Source organism: Pygocentrus nattereri, chromosome 6 (assembly GCF_015220715.1).
Source record: "Pygocentrus nattereri isolate fPygNat1 chromosome 6, fPygNat1.pri, whole genome shotgun sequence".
Lineage (NCBI taxonomy): Eukaryota > Metazoa > Chordata > Actinopteri > Characiformes > Serrasalmidae > Pygocentrus > Pygocentrus nattereri.
The window spans coordinates 9,676,582-9,696,271 of NC_051216.1; the positions used below are offsets into that span (position 1 = coordinate 9,676,582).

Below are 19,690 nucleotides of genomic sequence, written 5' to 3' on the forward strand. Positions count from 1 at the left end.
ATTCATGGATGATAAGAACCAGACGTTTAGCTTCATTGCTCATGGGCAGTGGTTTGTCTGGAAATTTGGAAACGAAGGAAGGAGCACATTTCTTAATTTAGTCTCCGTAATAGCTGCTCAGATGACAGTCTTTATAAACAGAGCCCCTGTCCAGAGGTGCAGGAGTGCAGTGTATAGTTTAACCAAGCATACTTATCCATCTTGAGCTGGTTACGCTGTAGCTGTGTGATTGCTGTGGCCAGCAGTGTGCTTATATGTTGTGGTCAGAGCGTAAACTGATCTGTGACTTGCGAACTGGCTGCTGTTGTTTTGCTCAGGATGGAGGTTCACGGAGCCCGGAGAAGAGGTCATCTCTGCCTCGGCCAGCGTCCATCCTGACCCGCCGCTCGCACCCTGCCGAACACGAGGAGAGCTCCACTTCCATCACTAGCTCTGGATCCACAGCACCTCGCAGGCCCACATGTAAGACAAGCGCGTATGGGTTTTCCCACCACTAAGTAATGTTTTGGTATTTGCACACATTCCCTTGTTTTCTCATTATAGGGTTTACACTATGTGGCTAAAAGTATGTGGACACCTCTCTGCCTTACTGTGTTCAGGTGTTTCAGCCACCCATTGCTAACAGGGGTACACAATCAAGCACATAGCCATGCAATCTCCATAGACACACATGAGAGAACTCAGTGACTTTGAACATGACATAGGAGGTTACCTTTGAACATAGGAGGTTACCTTTGCCACAAGTCAGTTCATGAAATATCTGCCCTGCTGGGTCTACCCTAGTCAATCGTAAGTGCTTTGCCACAAAGCAGTAGCTGGACTGCAAGTGCTGAAGCACACAGCAATCTTCTGTTGTGTCACTCACTACAGAGCTCCAAACTGCTTCTAGAAGCAATATCAGCACAGGAACTATGCGCCGGGAGCTTCATGAAATGGGTTTCCATAGCCAAGCAACTGCACACAAGGCTGAGATCACTATGAGCAATGCCAAGTCTTGGCTGAAGTGGTGTAATGCGCCACAACTGGACTCTGGAGCAGTGGAAGCCTTCTCTGGAGTAATGAATCACGCCTGACTGTCTGGCAGTCTGATATGCAAATGTGGGTTTACTTACTGTAAAGTTTGGTGGAGGAGGAATAATGGGCTGGGGTTTTTAAGGGTTTGGGCTCAGCTCTGAAGTTCCAGTGAAGGGTAATGTTAAAGCTACAGCACACACAACACATTTTGGACAATTATCTGCCTCCAACTTTGTGAGGAAGGCCTTTTCATCACTCTGCCCGTGTACAAAGTGCGCACCATAGACATTTTTTGACGAGTTTGGTGTGGAACTCCAGAGCCCTGACCTCAACCCCACTGAACACTTTTGGGATGAATTGTAACGTCGATCGTGAGCCAGGCCCTCTCGTCCAACCTCGGTGCCTGATCTCGCAATTACTCTTTTGACTGAATGAATGGGCACAGATTCCCACAGACACACTCCAAAATCTTGTGGAAAGCCACAGTGGGAATAGGATGTCCAAAAAAAACTCATGTAGGTGTGATAGTCAGGGATCCATATACGTTTGGCCATGTAGTATTTGTTTGGTAGCGGTTGCACAACTATTAATTTTGACTAGATGATTAGTCTTTTAAAACAGTGATCAGCTGGTTGACTAGCTGTAAAATTTGAAAACTATGATTGTTCTGGGTGTCTGTGAAAAATGAGTTGTGCATTGCTGAGGAGTTTTTTGTTGTATTTCAGTAAGTTTCAGCCTCAGACCCTCTCCTCACATTAGTGAATGGACAGTCTGATGTAAACTGCACACTAAAATCACCACAGCTCTCAGAAACGTGCCTCTTACTAAGATTTTAAAGTGTCGTAAACTATTGTTCATCAAACTAAATGTTAGTAGCAAGCAGTTACGTCTCCATAGACCTCTATAGATACAGTTGCTGAGCCAGAAAATATTCATGCTGTCCCTTTTTAAGAAGTTATTCGCATATTTTGCTTGAAACCGTTCATAAGTAAGAGTGCTGTGCATTTGCCAACTACTTCTCCACTTTATCTGACACCAGTTTGTTTTACTCATCATGGTAAATCTTCATGGCCTATTCCTATCAGAGCCTGTGACTCATGAAAACTACCCGATTTGGCTTACGAGCCTGAATTTCAGCTCAGTGTTTTATAGCTTGCAGTGGAACTGGTTTCATCTTTCTACACTAATGAAGTACTAAGTGTGTGATTTCTCTCCTCCTGCCTGGAGTTATACCACCACTTTATTTAACTAATCCGCACCAACTAGTGGATTTATCAGTTGACTGGTCGACTAGTCTATGCTCTTAATATCCAGTAACAAAATGTTATACAACATACAGTACTGTGTGAAAGTTTTAGGCATCTAAGCAAATTTTCTACCTCAGTCTACCTCAGCAGTGAGTTTATCACAATATACATTAGAATAAAGTCGTATTCATAATTCAAACAAACATGAAAACAATAAAAAGTAACAAGAATTTCTCGGGTCCATATTTTTCCTTGACACCTTCACAGCCGCCACAGAGACTCGTTAATATCATCAGTTACATCATGAGCTCAATTTACTAAAGCACTGATTGGTCAAACCAGGAGCTGGTTTTGGTAATGGTAAAAAAAAAAAAAAAAAATATATATATATATATATATATATATATATATATATATATATATATATAATTATTTATTCATATTCTATAAATTTAGTTCATTCAAATATTAACACGTTTCTCAGCAAATAAATACAAACTAGACAAATAAATAGATCTTGAAAATGTATGTTGGGTGCCTAAGCCCTCCGCGCAGTACTGTATGTTGTATATATAGAATATATATTACACAGCATATTGTCGCAGGCCAATGAAAAACGCATCTCTATTTTTTGCCTTTTTTAACTTTTCTGCATCCTTTGAGCTCAGCAGATGTCCTTTACATTGTGTGAATATTTCATGATGATTGGACCAGTGCAAGTGCTCCAAAACTGCTTAGAATAACATGTTTTTAAATTAAGTTACATTGAAAGTAAAGAAAGTTTGAGAGTTTGATTGTGTTTGACTACTGTGAGCTGATTGAACCAACGGGATTGAAAATGTTCCACCACTGTAACAGATAAAGGGCACAATCGGGAGACTTCCCTTTACCCCAAATAACAAATGGGCAGCAGTTCAGACGAAACCCAGGCTTCAGTTTGGCTGTTACTACCGTTTTTTATCTGTGATATTTATAGTGTTACAGTGTCCAAAACCACACAATCAAGTCTATTAGAGATTTCACAACAGCTCAACACAGTTTGATGCAAATGTGTGATGATTTAGGAATTTGCTTGGTGCTAATTGGTGCAACATTAGCTTCCAGTACTTAGCTTAGCTACATTAGACTCAACACACCAGTGTAAAACTAAATAGGCAACTTCAGACACCAGACATGCCTTGGCTGAGGACTGTGTTTGGGTATAAGGGGGGAAAGATTGTGAACTGGATTTTGAGCCCAACTATTCCTTTAACCCGTCTTTTGACCCCCCCCACCCCCGCTGCCCTGCTCCCTTTCCTCTCCTATACTATAGCCTTCCGCACTGAGGTCAGAGCGGAGCACAGGACAGGCAGGTCCCCCAGTATGACAGGTTAGACCCTCTGTTTTTACCCAGCCCCTCTCCATCGTGCCTGCATTACCATCCACCACCACTGGTGTCCACGTGTAATGTGGTGTTTTCTTGTTTGGTCATTTTTTAACTTCTGTTGTGTTCTGGTTTTGTTTCGTGTCCACATCATGTGTATTTTTCAGTTTGCTTATTTACTTCTTTTATTTTTTTTCATTTCTGGTGTATGTTTGAAAGCTGTAAACATACCATGTCTGTTTGATTTTAATGTCCAGAACATTGTCCAAAACCACTGATATTTTTTCCTTTATATATATATATATAATGTGTGTGTGTGTGTGTGTGTGTGTGTGTGTGTGTGTGGATAGATAGACAGATAAATAAATAGACGATGTATATAATAATTAATGTCTTTTTCTCATTATTCTCCGAGCTCTAAGTTTCATGAGTTTCTGCTCGTACATTACCTATACTTTCATTTCTAAATATAATTTATTCACTTTTATTATTTTTGATTGTCTCCTTTAATGTGACTTTGCCATGCTACTGACTTTGGCTGCTGCTGTCAACTCAATTGTCCAGCAAAAGTAAAAAGCTGAAAAAGGACTCTGTCTTTCTATCCAACCGTCTCCCTCTGCAGGTACGGAGTCAGCCCGTTCCCGTTCAGCCCGTAGCGGAACCTCCACGCCCCGTACTCCGGGCTCCACGGCCATCACCCCCGGCACTCCGCCCAGCTACTCCTGCCGCACCCCGGGGACTCCCCGCACCCCAGGCACCCCCAAATCCCTCAGCCTGCTGTCTCAGGAGAAGAAGGTGGCTGTCATCCGCACGCCCCCGAAATCGCCCGCCACCACACCCAAGCAGCTGCGCGTCATCAACCAGCCGCTGCCTGATCTCAAGAACGTCAAGTCCAAGATTGGCTCCACCGATAACATCAAATACCAGCCCAAAGGAGGCCAGGCAAGTCTAACCACTAGTGCCGCCGCCCCCTGCTGCTGCTGTCGGCTGATCGGCTGCTTTCTCGCCCCTCTGATTGTTGTTTGCGTCCTCCAGGGCAGGTTTCAGGGCGTGTTCGAGGGACAGAGTTTGTGCATGTAGTATGATCAATATCAGAAGCAGTTAAAGGGCCTGTATGGAACATTTTCCATGCATGTTGTAATAATAAACTTTCATACATTACATAAACATGATTAAATGTTTAACAGGCCATATATTAGCCCTGCCCATTCTCAGTGAAGTGATGCAGAGTGTTGCTACTGCAGTCTGTAGCTGAGCTGTTTAAGTGGATGATATGAATTCATCATTGTAGCCTTCCGAACGATTGTGATGATTTCAGTCTTGTCCTGTACTTTTCAGCCCAGGCTGCATTTTAGATGAGTACATGGTAGCACATGGCAGCCAGTCTTAACCATAGATATTAATACGTAGATGCTGCATTGTCTATTCTTCTCTATCTGAGGTGATGCATCTGCATGTCCACCGTGTTGGACTGGTCAAGATCCGCTTGTAAACAAATACATGAGCACTGAGAGATGATGAGTTCTCATAAGTAGATCGACGACAATTTCCTTATCACTCAACCGATTTTCACCAAATTTGTTTTGTTATAATCCTCAGACATGGATTGATATAGGCTGTGTGGACTGTTCTCAGTAGCCTTCATTTCTATTTAATAATTGTGATCGTGCTGGGAAGCTGTCCGGAGCAGAAGGAGAGCGTACAATCTGCACCTGACGTTGAAAACTCTGGTATAAACATAATCCCACAGATTAGCAAATTCATCAGGGTTTGAATCACTTCTAATCCTAATGCACATAAAAAATAAATAAACCCCTCAAAACACAGTGAAAAGGATGAAGCTGAAGGCGGTGGCTTCCTATTCACCAGCTTTGTCTTAAAATTTTTTAATGACTACACTGCTAGATCAAATTAAGATCTCCCATATAGGCTATTACATGAAATAAGCTTAATATAAAACAATTACGGCATTTGGCTGACGCTCTTATCCAGAGCGACTTACAATTTGGTCGTTTTTACACAGGTAGGCAAAGGTGGTGTTAGGAGTCTTGCCCAAGGACTCTTATTGGCGTAGTGTAGGGTGTTTATCCAGGTGGGGATTGAACCCCAGTCTACAGCATAGAAGGCAGAGGTGTTATCCATTGCAATCACCAACCACTCGACCATATCTACACCTAGACACCACACAAACACGAGCGTGGATCACTGCGTTCTCTCCGTTCTATGATCCTATCCCACTTTCTGAGTGTAATAGTTTTGAAATAGTACGTTTTGGATAGTACCTTTCTTAAACGGACACTGAATGCAGTCCAGCAGTGATGTTGACCACCCCAACATCAGATGAACATCTGTGTTCAGAACAGTCTATTGCATTTATCAGTCTTAAAGATAGTTAGCCCAGTTTCTGGTCCTGGGTTTTGTATTCACTGGTCAGCCAAACTTTATGAAAATGATTATCCGTTGTAACAATTTTAACGATGGGTGGAGGAAAGACGCCGGGGGGCCAGTGTGAAGACGGAGAGCTGTCTTTTACTATTATTATACGCAACACAAAAAACACTCTGCTTTTCAGCCCACAAAGTAAGGCCAGACATCTCGCTGGGACTTTTCAGTCCTTTCATTTCTTTTCCTTTCTTTCTTTTTCTTTCTAGCTTAGCTCAATTCAGCTTGGCTCTCAAGCTTTCACAGGTCTCCTTCTCTCTCTGGGCTCTGCCACCTACTGAGGGAAGAGATGACTATAAATAGGCTGGCAGACACAAGGCACAGGTTCAGCCCGACCGGCTTCTCCGCCCTGCATTTGGCGCTCGGTCACGCCCCCTTCTCCACAGCCATGTTCACCATTGATGACCAAATCCAGGACCAGAATCTGGATAAAGATCCTGATTTTAATTCATCTTTTCTAAGAGATAAAGAAAGGTTGAACATGGTCATGTATAAAAGAAACTGAAGGGTTTCTTTGCAAAAAGCCTTGTAGTCCACTTTTTAATGAATTAATTTAATTAATTTTCCTTTTTTTCCCCATGTTATTGTTGTTGGAACTGAGCATTACACATACAAGAACTATCAATGCCATATTACAGTCAATACTTCCTTTATGAGCAGTTTGGAATGAGACTCTTCCATTATAACATTTGGTAACACTTTATTTGAAGGCTACCTACATAAGGACTTCATTACGCATTCATAAGCATTGAATAATGTGTTTATGAAGCACTACTTGAACATTTATTAAGTGCTTATGTCGGTTCTCGCAACCTGACATAAGATGTTTTATGAAATAAATGACATTGTACTGACATAATAAGAATAAACGTTGAACATATTTACAGCACTAAACATATTTAAAACATTATTAAAAATATTAAAAATATTAAAAAGTTATGCATAACTATTTATGTCAGCATTCCTAAGACGACATTGTACTGATATCAGGTTAAATATGCCTGGAAACCACCCCCTCTTCGCTCCATGGCATGGATAAGATGATTGATGCAATTATGTATGGGGTATAAATATATTTAGTGCTGTAAATATGTTCAACGTTTATTCTTATTATGTCAGTACAATGTCATTTATTTCATAAAACATCTTATGTCAGGTATGCCTTATGTAGGTAACCTTCAAATAAAGTGTAACCTAACATTTTGTTACATAAGACCAAACAAACATTACAAACAAACCTTAGAGAAAATAATCAGTGAAATACAAGAAAAAATTTATATGAGACCTTTTTAGTGTTTGCCAGAAACGAGGCAGATCTTTCCTTCCGTCTGCATCTCTATAACGCACCTCTGCTTTGTTCCAGGGCAAGTTTATAGTTTCTGTGTCCTTCCTGTCCCATCTGTAGTGTCCTTCGCTGTTCGTCAATGTGTTGATGTTGCCTCGTGTCCCTATGTGTCCTTTCACTGTGTCCCATCTCATGGTTTTAAATACGGGTTTAGGAGACGTCTCTAATCTTGGTCGGTCTTGTTTTAAGGACGGAGACTGGGGGTGGTGTTTAAGAATGAATGTGCTGTAATGTTTCTTTGTCTTTTGATGTAAATGAAGTCCTGCAGATTGAATAAGAAGAACTGCAGGCAGTAAAGCACAGACACACATACAGATGGATGAAAAACATTATGCACACCAAAAGAATGGTTCAGGCCTGAATGTTTAACCCAAAGTGTGAGGGGGGTCTGGCGGTTTCTGGCATGTTTTGGGTCCTCCTTAGAAGGAAGGGGTCACTGTGCCCCCCCATTCACAGGGCGTGAGGGGTTACTGAATGGTTTGATGTGTGAAGGTGATGTATGGCCCTTCAGACATCAGATCTCAAGCCACTTGTACATCTGTAGTAGATTTTGGACTGGCACGTGAGACAGCACTGCCCACCACCATCATCACATCACCAGCTGAGGGAATATCTCTTGGAAGAGTGTTCTAACCCTCTAGCTCTCCAGTACAGTTCCAGAGACTCTTAGATTTTATATATATATGGGTTGAGGTTAGGGTTAGAGTTAGGATGAGGGCCAGGGCAAGGGTTAGGATTAGGTTCTGACTTGAGGGTTAAGATTAGGTTTTGGGTTGAGGTTAAGGTTAGGATTAGGGGCAGTGTGTGAAGGCTATATATATATATATATATATATATATATATATATATATATATATATATATATATATATATATATACATATTGGTGTATTAAAGCTGTTCTTGTTGCTTGTAAGGATCCAACACCTTACTAAGACACTTTGGCCCAGTCCCAGTTCTTATTTTTACCCCACCTCTTGAGTGTCACCTTGCCCCTTGGAGCTGAGTTACAAAGGGAAGCGGATGAAGTCTTCCTCTATGAAATGAGACCCTCAAACAAAAAAGAGCATCACTTCATTAGCAGCTACCAGCGCTGCTCTGTAGGTGACCCTGCCCGTCTGCAGTGACCGCAGAGCAGGGGAAAGTTCAGCTCCTCACTACTGGGCATTAGTTACATTTAGGACATCATACGCCTTCAGAGAAAAGGCCCATAATACATTGAAACAACATAAAATGAAGATAAAACAAGATTTTTGTAACTTTTTAACAGAGAAAATGCTCACTTTTGAGGGTTTCTTCAGTCTCTCGCGCAGCCATCTAGCCCGTTTTTCTTTTTTTTTCCATAACACTCCGCTTGGAGTGTGTCTCTGAAAAACCTCAGGTTGCAGGACCATGTAGTCCTAACACTTCGCCCTACAGCTCTATCTCAACAGCAATCAGGACTCCCCACCACTAGGTGTGAACGCACAAAACGGAGGAGTAGGGCTAAGTGGCAGGGGCGAGGGATGAAATGGGATTGGGCCTTTATGTTGGGTTTTCCTTTCGTTTTTTAACTCGCCACCTGTCTATGTGTGTAGATTTCCACTCATATGTACTACGAGCTATTTTAGGGGTTTTGCTAATAGACTGAGGCTCCCTGTACGGAATAAACTTGAACTCTCTAAACGTTCTGACATACACACAGTGCTCTGTCAGTGGAAATCAGCTTGTAAGAGCGCAGCGCAGCAGCCTGTCTGCAGGCTGCGTGACGGAGGTGACATGTTTATGTCTGGCTCATGGGGTCATCCGGGGTGCGGTGGCGCAGAGAAACCAATCACACTCAGACACGCAAAAACTCATACTCAGACAGCGTGTAAGCCAGAAGGGCTCTGGTGGAGCACAGCAGACAACAAAAGCTGCATGGTCACTGATCACAGAGAGCGAGGAGGGAAGCTAATGGTGGTGTGTTGCGCTTGGTGGAGTTTGGCTTCTGAGTCGGCTCACCACTGCCGTTCGAGGAGGAACCTTTTTTAATGTTCTTGCTTAGTTTTGTCGCACATGGCAGTCTGTCCATCATGAATGGAGATACATGGAAATGGAATGACGTGCGCTTTCTGTTAACTGCTGTGTGTCTGTGGTGACACTTTATTTTGAGAGATATTTATAGATGAAACAAACACTCAACAGACTCTCAGGGTCAGGATATGAGGGTTAGGATTAGGGCCAGGGTGAGGGTTAGAGTTAGGATTAGGGCCAGGGCGAGGGTTAGAATTAGGTTTTGGGTTGAGGTTAGGGTTAGAGTTAGGATTAGGGCCAGGGCGAGGGTTAGAATTAGGTTTTGGGTTGAGGTTAGGGTTAGAGTTAGGATTAGGGCCAGGGCGAGCCTTAGAATTAGGTTTTGGGTTGAGGTTAGGGTTAGAGTTAGGATTAGGGCCAGGGCGAGGGTTAGAGTTAGGATTAGGGCCAGGGCGAGCCTTAGAATTAGGTTTTGGGTTGAGGTTAGGGTTAGAGTTAGGATTAGGGCCAGGGCGAGGGTTAGGATTAGGTTCTGAGTTGAGGGTTAAGATTAGGTTTTGGGTTGAGGCTAGGGTTAGAGTTAGGATTAGGGCCAAGGTGAGGGTTAGGATTAGGTTTTGGGTTGAGGTTAGGGTTAGAGCTAGGATTAGGGCCAGGGCAAGGGTTAGGATTAGGGTCTGAGTTGAGGATTAAGATTAGGTTTTAGGTTGAGGTTAAGGTGAGGGGTAGGATTAGGGGTAGTGTGTGAAGGCTAGGATTAGGTTTTGGGTTTAGGTTAAGATTAGGCTTAGGTTTTGGGTTGAGGTTAAGGTTAGGGTTAGGATTAGGGCCAGGGTGAGGATTAGGTTTTGGGTTGAGGTTAAGGTTAGGGTTAGGATTAGGGCCAGGGTGAGGATTAGGACTGGGGCCAGGGTTGGGTTTAGGTTTTGTGTAATGAAAGTAACGTATTAAAAACAGATGTACAAGATATTTACTTAAGTGTATTCAGATGCTTCACCACTGCTACCTCACAGATATGTTGATGATGTGTTGCTGATAATCTGTTTAGAGTTCATCAGTCATCTACAAAGCGCCGCTCAGAATAGTGCTACCAAATTTCTCACTGTTATTTTTCAGTGAAGTAAGGAAAAATAGCAAGTCCAGGTCATGGGTGTTTGTAGAAAAGTAGTTTTTACAGATCCTTTGACCCTGACGCAGCCAAAGTCCTCACTGCGGCATGGAGATGCACTCTCTGTGAGGGTCATGGTGGGACAGGGCAGCCATGGGGTAAGCAGGACATTGCGTAAGTCTTCTAGCAGTCTCAAGCTGTCTGGCCCAAAATACGCATTCACCCCTGCCTGACTGCAAGTGTCTCTGTGGTGCAGAGCTCACACACACAGCCTAATCGACTGTGACACCAGGCACAGCACACACTCTGGGCTGAGCGACTGGGCATCTGCTGGCCACAGCCAGACTGTCTGTCCAGCTGTATGGGTGATGGAGGAGCATCAGGCTGCTCAGTGAGATTCTCCCTTAGTTTGTTGAATCTCTTAAACTCTGGGTATGAGACTTAAACTTTCACTCTCATGACCTCACAGTAGTCATTGAATAGTTTATAGACATTGCTGAGTAATTATTAGAAGTCGTGGTGAGACAGTTGGAGTCAACTGCGCCTACATCAGTCGTGGTGTTTCGTTTTTATTGTCTTTATTCCACTGTTATGCAAATTATACCGGTTTTCCACCGGGCAGTACAGAGTGTTATGGTCACAAATCTGAACCAAGAACTATCTGTACTTTTGTACTGTTTCCCACCACATAACATCCGTGAAAGTGGGCCGAGATCTCTTTGTGTGGTCACATTTCCTTTAACTGAATCTGCCATTAACAGCAAATACAAACGACACTGGAGTCAACAATGGAGGCGCCTCAAGCTCTGATGTACCTTTTACTCTGCTTCATTGTATGTGAGAGTCACTGTAATGAGAGTCATTTCATTAAGGCCTTCCCGATACTCGTTGTCGTCGCAATCAGGGGTCAACACACAGACGGGCAGGAAAAGAAGCAGATCCATAATCAGACAAAACAAAGAGAGTAGCAGGGGTCAAAATCGGTGAAAAGCAAACAATTAAAAGGCTCAGAACTCCGGCGTTGAACACAGAGGCTTCACAAACACACAGTAGAAACAAATGGGTGTTTTCGAGTTCTGAGCCTTTTAATTGTGTTTGTGTTTCCACTGATTTTGCCTCGTTAGTCTCTTTGTCAGCCGTCTTAATTAGTCCAGAAGAAGCGGCAGGTGTATGGAGGAGGAGCAGTTTCTTTCTCTTCTCCGCACTTTCCTCTTCCCATCATTCTGGTACACTGGTCTTTGTCTCTGTCTGTAGCAATGCCTCTGGGACATGATGCTTACGACTGCCCCTCTTGTAACACACCCTGCTTCCCTGCTTCAACAAAGTTCTTGTCAAAAAATAAGTAAACTGAAAGATGAAATTGTGTTGGTGTAAAATATTTCATTTATTAAATGATAACATACACTTTTCATTTAAATCAAGTACATTCAGTATGTCTATTTTTTCAATAATGAGCTATTGAATTTTAAGTCAGTCATTTTTTAATCGTAATAAATCATTTTTGGGATAATCTTTTAATTCTTTTGGGATTTTATGGCAGTATTTTGAGAGAAGAGGTTATTTATTTGACAAACTAAGTCAATATTCCAAGAAAATGAGTCATTATTGGAAAACACTAAGTCTATTTGAGGCAATAAGGCATTATTTGAAGATACTAATTCATGTTTTGAGAAAATAAGGCCTTAGTTTGAGGTCCTAAGTCAGTGTTTTTAGAAGAAAAGTCATTATTTCAATGCACTAATTTAAAAATTTGAAAGCTTTTTCTCTACCCAGTGGGAACGGGATCCATCAAACACAGAACTTCATTCACCTTTTTTTCACGGAGATGTAGATGCGTTTATCGCTGTGTTGCTTCTCCTCCCGTAGCCCCCTCCTTCCCCTCTATTACTGTGGCCCATCTACTCATTGAGAGCGCTGATATGTATTACTGATACATGGACAGCTTGGATGTGTTTCCATTGTCATTAAGAGACACGCATGTCTTTGTATTTTTCTAGATTCAAATTTTAAACAAGAAGCTGGACTTCAGTCACGTACAATCAAAGTGTGGATCCAAGGATAATCTGAAGCATTCTGCCCATGGAGGAAATGTATGTACAGCTCCATCCCTCCCCCTCTCCTTCCACCTGTGTCTCTTTCCTTCTCCCTTCAGAGGCCTTCTGCCACCGGTACTGTGGTCAAACGGCACGGTCCAGAATGCGGCCCGCTGCTCCAAATACTCAAACTCCACAGCATGGCTGTATATTTGAATATTACTTTTCAATTTCACGCCTCGGCCAGTGTTAAGTCCACTTCTTTCTAGTTGTTTAGTCTCTTCCTATGTGGAGCACAATATTGACCACTAACCCTCTGCACTGTCCAGGTCCTGTTCACTCTCTGCATGCACTTCTGGACACTTCACTGAACTCTGGTGCTCTTTTGGTCATCAAAATGTCTCACAAATTCCGTACTGTGCAAAAATCAGAGACTATTATTATTTGTTTTCTTGCTTCTGGAAAAAAGTACAAAGTAAATATTGAACTGAAAATGACCTCAACAACTAAATGTGTCACCCTTGACTTTTATTATAGCTTCTGTTCTTCTCAGGACACTCACTTTCAGTTTTTCTAAGAAATCTGCAGGGATGTTTTTTCACACCTCCAACGTTCAGTCTTAGAACCTGGTTCATCATTTTCTGAAGCAATCAAACCCATTCAGTGGTGTTGGGGTCTGGACTCTGGGGTGGTCAGTCCATTGTTCAGCTTCTTGGTTTGATGTGTCCATCTCCTTTTCTCAGTGAGGTGCTTCTTGATCAGCTACACATCCTTTCAGACCCACAGAGCTGGGTGGTCTTCTCACAGTGGAAGGATGGACAGAAACACCTGTGGATGTTTTCAGATCTGAAGCAGCTTGATTTTCTCCTCTCTCTCAACGATGACAGCTTTAAGTGCTGCTTATCTGATGAGGAAGGTTGCAGTGTCTACCAGGTCTTCCAGGTTGTTGTTAGGAGTCTCATATCTGTATTCATTTTAATCATTTTTGAAACTTCAGTTTTGAAAACTTATTCATGTTTGCATCTTCCTGATTCAAGCGCATTATTTTATGTCTAAAATATAAACTGGGTGGTCTCTGACGTTGCACAGTACTGTGCTTAGGCCTACATATGTACTCACACAGTGGAAACGTTGAAATGAAATGAAGTCCCTTCTTGTTTTTAAACTTTCTTTAATATATACGTCATTAGGTTATATATTCATAGTCATATGTTCTATTACATTTGTAGATGCTTCCATCAACACTTGTATCCAACGTGTAGAATTCATGTAAAACAGCTCAAAATCTGTGCTAACATCCTGTCCAGGCATCACCATAGTACTATCATGAGTGTCCACTTTACTTTTACTCTGGGACGAATTCAAGAAACACGTTAAAACTTATAATATAAACATAAATGGAAGCCAATGGGCAGGTATATAAGCTAAGCCATATAGAGTGGTTTGATGTGATGTTTGTGTTCAGTGGTGGTGATGGGAACCAGACGTCCAAAGTGTTTAATCCCTCTTAACGCTTCCCCAGAAAGTTCTTTCATGACATGGTTATTAATAGGCTGCCTGATGCCTGAGACAGCGTCTGTGTTTGTGCCAATACGATTGAATACATTCCGATTATAGATTAAGACTGAAGTGTTTAATCTCAACTCAACTCAACAACCTGGTAGAAAATCTCTGTTTGCATGCTCGCTACACATAAACAGATCCAAAATTCTGCACATTTTGTGGAGAACCATTTAGTGTAGATGTTACTGTGACAACCAGCATCATGTGAGTCCAGTCAGAGTGAGATGAGCAGCAGTGAGCAGTGCTTGTGTTTTTAGTGACAGACTCAGGAAAACGTCCTTCACATGTTACACGTCACACTTAAAGAAGGCCGAGCGGAAGACATCTAAACTTTCCTGGACCTAAACTTTTCCGATAGGGAATGGTAATCAGATACAGGCGTATATATGGATATTATTCTTCTATTTAACAAATTATTTACAGGATTACTCACCTCATTCAATCAGATAGAAACAGTATTCCGAATGGCCTCAATCGGACTAGTCTATTCTGATTGACTTGTTTACATGGATGTATTCTATTCAAATTGAGCTACTAGTCAGATCTTTAACTGATTATTAGGCTACATGTAAACGTGGCTATTGTGAAAAGGTATTGACCTAAAATATCATTTTAACACATTAATGGTGGAGATATGGGTACCGGATGTTATAAGGTAAAATAGTACCCAAAGGAAACATACTTTTTCAGATTTACCAGTATTGGATTGTAGATTAGATGGTACACAAACTGAGCCCCCTGGTTCCTGTAATCACCACTGTAAAGAAACTAAGCAAATTTAAATGAAACATTTCAAATCAAACCTGAATGACTTTTTTTAACATTGAGTTATGCAGAAATTTTGAAAACTCACGAGAATTCGTCTTTAAATGTATTTAGAAGTGTTCAAACCAAACTAAAGTTGCTGTATTAGTGTGGTAAAAGGTTGATGCTGACTATTTGTAGGCCTGGCTTTGGTATCTTAGCAACCCTCTCAAACTTCGTCCTCCATTAATTGATGAAACGCACTAAAGAAAACACAACCTACGTTTGATGACAGGACGTTTTAGTGCCTCTAGTGTCCTCTGACCAGCCCTTCCCCTCTGACTGTGCATGTCCACTGATGTGAACTGTCAGCAGGTGTTTGTGTGTCTGGTTCTACTGACTCATGTCTGTCTCTCAATCAAAGCTGCATCATTTCTGTTCCTTCCAGAAGCAGGAAAGCAGTCACTGTGATTTGGAGTTGGATCGGTTGCTTTTTAGCGGCTGTGTGCTTTTAGTGTCTTGTCAGGTGTCCGGTTAGATTAATGCTGGTGAATGGGCTGAGAGCACGAGCGTGTTTGTGTGTACTGAGGTCAAATGCAGCACAGACCACAGCAGTAAGTGTTGATAAGTAATGCGGTACAAAACAACTTGTTACAGTAATGTGTAGTAGTGGACGGTATAACGGTTTACCCAGTTTACTGGATACAATACTTCTAAAGGTAGTTTTACCCTAACTTGTTAATTGGTGTGCCTCAATAAATCATAGATAACATACAATCAATGCAAACTGACGTTACCCCACTTAGTCACTTGAGTCAGTGATGTTTCAGTCCCGCTCCCGCCCACACAGTTCCGTCAAGGTAGACTGACTTCCAACAGCTGACCTAGTTCATTGACAAATACATTATCCTATGCTGAAATAGCATGGCTGTCATGGTCTTAAGGCTCACAATGAAGCAACTTCACCAAACGGCATTTATTCCTAGAAAACACAAAGCAGGAATAACCACAGAGTGCTTATTTTTGGTGTTTTGATGGGCAGCTGTGGCCATCTGACTGAAGGCACTGCCACCTCTGTAAGCTATGAGAATTTGCGTCTTGTTCACGTGATTTGTTCACAATCAATGGCTTAATTTGAACTGTTATCAATTTATACGTTGAGGTCTCCTGGTCAGTGCAACAGGACAGCTGATACTGATGTCATGAATGACTTATTTACCAAATTCCAGCAGTGTCTGACGGTCAGACTCTCAAATGTACACGATGCTTGTGTGAGACAAATGACTTGGGAAAGTCAGTGAAGCTGAAGTTGGCATCTTGGTCACCAGCTTCTCATTTAAATTTCCCATTCCACCTTAAATGGTGCAGCAGTCCCATTCTGTCATAACTCGACAAGAAATCTGTGGAAGCTTCTAATCATGCTAAAATCAAACTGAAGATAAAGGGTAAAGATCCCCGTGCTGAAGAACTGCAACCCCAACCTTACTTAAACAGACCAGACTAGATTTAACTTTAGGAACAGTTTTAGGAACAACTTCTAAACTTTACATTTTATTCTCAAAGATTTTATTTTGATATGAGTTTTTGAACCGATTCCTCTTCCAGGTAATGAGGAAGGAGTCCTATTACAGTTTGAGTAATTAGTCATTTATAACGGGGTACTTTTTTTAGAGTAAATGTCCCAACACTGTTGACGAATTAATGATATCACAGTAGTGAAAACTTACTTCATGCTATACTCCACTGGCACACAAAGTGCCCACAGATCCATGAATCACAATGTGTGAATGATTAATGACATTTTAAAGGGAAACTTTGGCCAAAATGAAAAAAATGTAAACATGTCTATTCGGCTCAAGTCAAGGTCTATTCATATAGCGCTTTTTACTTCAGGCATTGTTGCAAAGCAGCTTTAGATAAAAATTCAGGTCTGAGCCCCAGTGAGTGCCGCTAATGGCGACAGTGGCCAGGAGAAACTCCCTAAGAGTAAGAGGAAGAAACCTTGAGAGGAACCAAGACTCAAAGCAGGAACACCATCCTCCTCTGGTCAACACCGGACACCAAACACAAGAGCAGAGAATAAGGTTTTAACATGGGTGTAAAACATTAAAATACAGAAACGTGGGAAAGGCAGCTAAAGCATCGGCTGATTAAATAGCTAGTCTGTGCAGCAGCAGCATCAGTTCATGCAGGTGAGGTCTGCACAGCGTTTCTACAGCAGGACGCTCCGTGGCGGTCAAACTGGCCCAGGAGACGGGCGAGCAGTGGGCACCTCCTGCAGCAGTGCCACTGTAGTCTCGAGAGATTTACCTAAGATCTGAAAGATGGTAAGAAAACTCCCTTCTGGTGTGTCTTGAAGGTGGGAGGTGCTTTTGAAAAGCTACAAGCACTTTGAGGTGAATGCTTGAGGGCGGTCTGTTTTTATTTTTATTTATTTATTTATTTATTTACCCACTGCCTGACTAATGCAAAAGAAAGCCAGATAGCTAATGTTACTGCTAGGCAGCCGAATATCAGGTCTGTGTTTACCTTATTGTATATTGTATTTAAGTGAGTTATGTATGCCAGTCGCGTTTGTACATTGCGTCAGCAGAGACCAACCTGTGAGATGGGAGAGAGGGAATGTGCTGAAGTACAGTGTCCACTTCACTCAGCAGCTCCTCTGAGGTTGATTTGTATGTTTTTGCCGTGTGCTTTAATCCTTTCCTCTGGATGTCACTGCGGCCATGCATGTTGGCGCGGTTCTTTCTCCAGGCTGGCGTGGGTGTGGCCTCTGGTTGCATACCTGCTGCTGCCTCTCTGGCCCCGGGGCTCCGTCTTTCACTCCGCTCTGACTTTTTTTCTTATTCTCAGGTTTTCCAGCGACGCTCCAATCACAGCACCCACTCTTGACCTTCTGGTTGTTGTCAAAGCAAACATTAGCGCAGAGCGGCTGAAGAGTGGAGGCTTGTTATTAAGTTCACTTTTCTCCAGGAATGTAATGATATATCTGCGCTCTTCTTCTTATTAGATGTTTTATTTGAATTCTAAAGCTGTGGCGTCTCAGCCGCTGCCCCAGATTTTTTAGGGTTTTTTTTTATACATATGCTTTTCTTGGCTTTGCTTTTTCCCAGTGCTCCTTTCTGCGAAGCATCAAATAAGGGCTCGTTATGCGTCGACATAATATAAACTCCCTTTTCCAACAGGTACAAATTCAGTCCAAGAAGCTTGACCTTAGTCACGTGACCTCCAAATGCGGATCACTGGACAACATCCGCCACAGGCCAGGTCAGCAGATCAGCTCACACATCATTTAATAAGAGATTTCTGGTCAAGTATGATCAAACTTGCCATGTCATCCAGATGGACTTTTCCAAATTACTGCTCCAGTTGTGCAATACTGTTTGGCAGAGCAACAACACCACCTGCTGGCTGTATTTTTGCCTGCCTAACTGGGTTCAGTCAGGCTGAATGTACTGATTGGTGTTAGAATGAGAATGATATGAACACACAGACCTTTAAAAGCACGCACACACACACACACACACACACACACACACACACACACACACACACATGTGTACATGGCTGCTGTGAGAAGAAAACCTTGTATCCCCATTTGACCTGTTGCTCTTTACATTGTGTGTAAATTTCATGATAAATAGACTAAAAGAAACGGTCCAAAACGGCTTGGAAAGACGTCTGGTTCCATTGACTTACATTAAAACTAAAGTAGGTTTTTTCCTTCTCCTGTAAAGTTACTATTTTGGAGATACAAGGTTTTCTTATATTATAGTATTATAGTATATATATCCTCACCATGGGTGAAATTTGATTTAGGCATAATAGGATTTGGGCACTTAGAGTTCCTCAAATTGAAGAAGTAATGTTACATAAGAAGTAGACCCAGAGGTCCTCAGTTGGTCTGATTCTTACAGAATGGGTTACTTATGATCTGTTATCTTTTATCCATTGTCTTGGCTGCTCTATACCAACAGGGGGTGGAAATGTGCGCATTGAAAGTGTGAAGCTGGACTTCAAAGATAAAGCCCAGGCCAAGGTGGGCTCTCTGGACAATGCCCACCATGTGCCAGGGGGAGGACATGTACTGGTGAGAGATCCACAGTACGCAACTTCAGCTTTAAAACAATCCTTCAGCAAAAAGTTGATGTTTTTTTCTTCAAAAATGTTGTCAGTTGTAATCGACTGTTTCGGGGACCCAAAGCTTCTCCAGTTTTGCAGTGGCACTAATATCTAATGGTGTGACCAGGAGTGAAAAGTCCTGCTTTGGTACTATATTTATGTGTTCTAGTGGGATATTTGTACTTTACCTGAGTATTACTTAAACTAAGTACTTCTACTTTTATTTACATTGACAGAGTAAAAAGTATTTTTTTACTCTTTACTCTTTCATTTAGGCTTTTAAAGAACTCAGTACAAATCTCAAAGATCCGATTTCTCTATCGCTGATCAATTTCCTTTAAATTAGATTTTTTTGTTTTTATTGAAGCTTCCAACCAAATTCCTATGAGTGTAAACTGAGACTGCTCCCAGCTATACTAATGCAGCTTTGTGTGAGGGGAAGTGCCACCATATGCAGATAAAAACAGAAGTCAGCTAATGTGAAATGTGCCTTGTCTGAATCACTCAGAGGTTTGGAATCTGTTTTCAGTAAAATTAAGGCAGTTTTATTGCAGAAAAATGGATAAAAATAATGATATAATAATAATAATGTTAGCCCTGACTTCAGCTTTGCACAGAACAATGAACAGAACTATAGAAGGTTCCATAATAATTAATAAACGCTGCATGACATCAAGAATGACGTTCTAGTAAAATTTAAATCCAAAATGTCGTT

At 41.8% G+C, this 19,690-nt stretch overlaps 1 protein-coding gene across 17 annotated transcripts in view; it reads left to right on the forward strand.

The window, feature by feature from the left end:
* The window catches only part of map2 (microtubule-associated protein 2), a 238,370-nt gene that overhangs the window by 216,084 nt on the left and 2,596 nt on the right, over window positions 1-19,690 (forward strand). For 15 of the 17 annotated variants that reach the window (XM_037539241.1, XM_037539244.1, XM_037539243.1 and 12 more), the window contains 5 exons: window positions 318-462; window positions 3,574-3,630; window positions 4,247-4,566; window positions 18,039-18,120; window positions 18,831-18,943. In XM_037539241.1, the coding sequence (XP_037395138.1) occupies window positions 318-462; window positions 3,574-3,630; window positions 4,247-4,566; window positions 18,039-18,120; window positions 18,831-18,943 (717 nt within the window). Of the gene's footprint in view, window positions 1-317; window positions 463-3,573; window positions 3,631-4,246; window positions 4,567-18,038; window positions 18,121-18,830; window positions 18,958-19,690 lie in introns of all 17 variants that reach the window. The other 2 variants (XM_037539246.1, XM_037539242.1) reach the window with 2 other exon arrangements.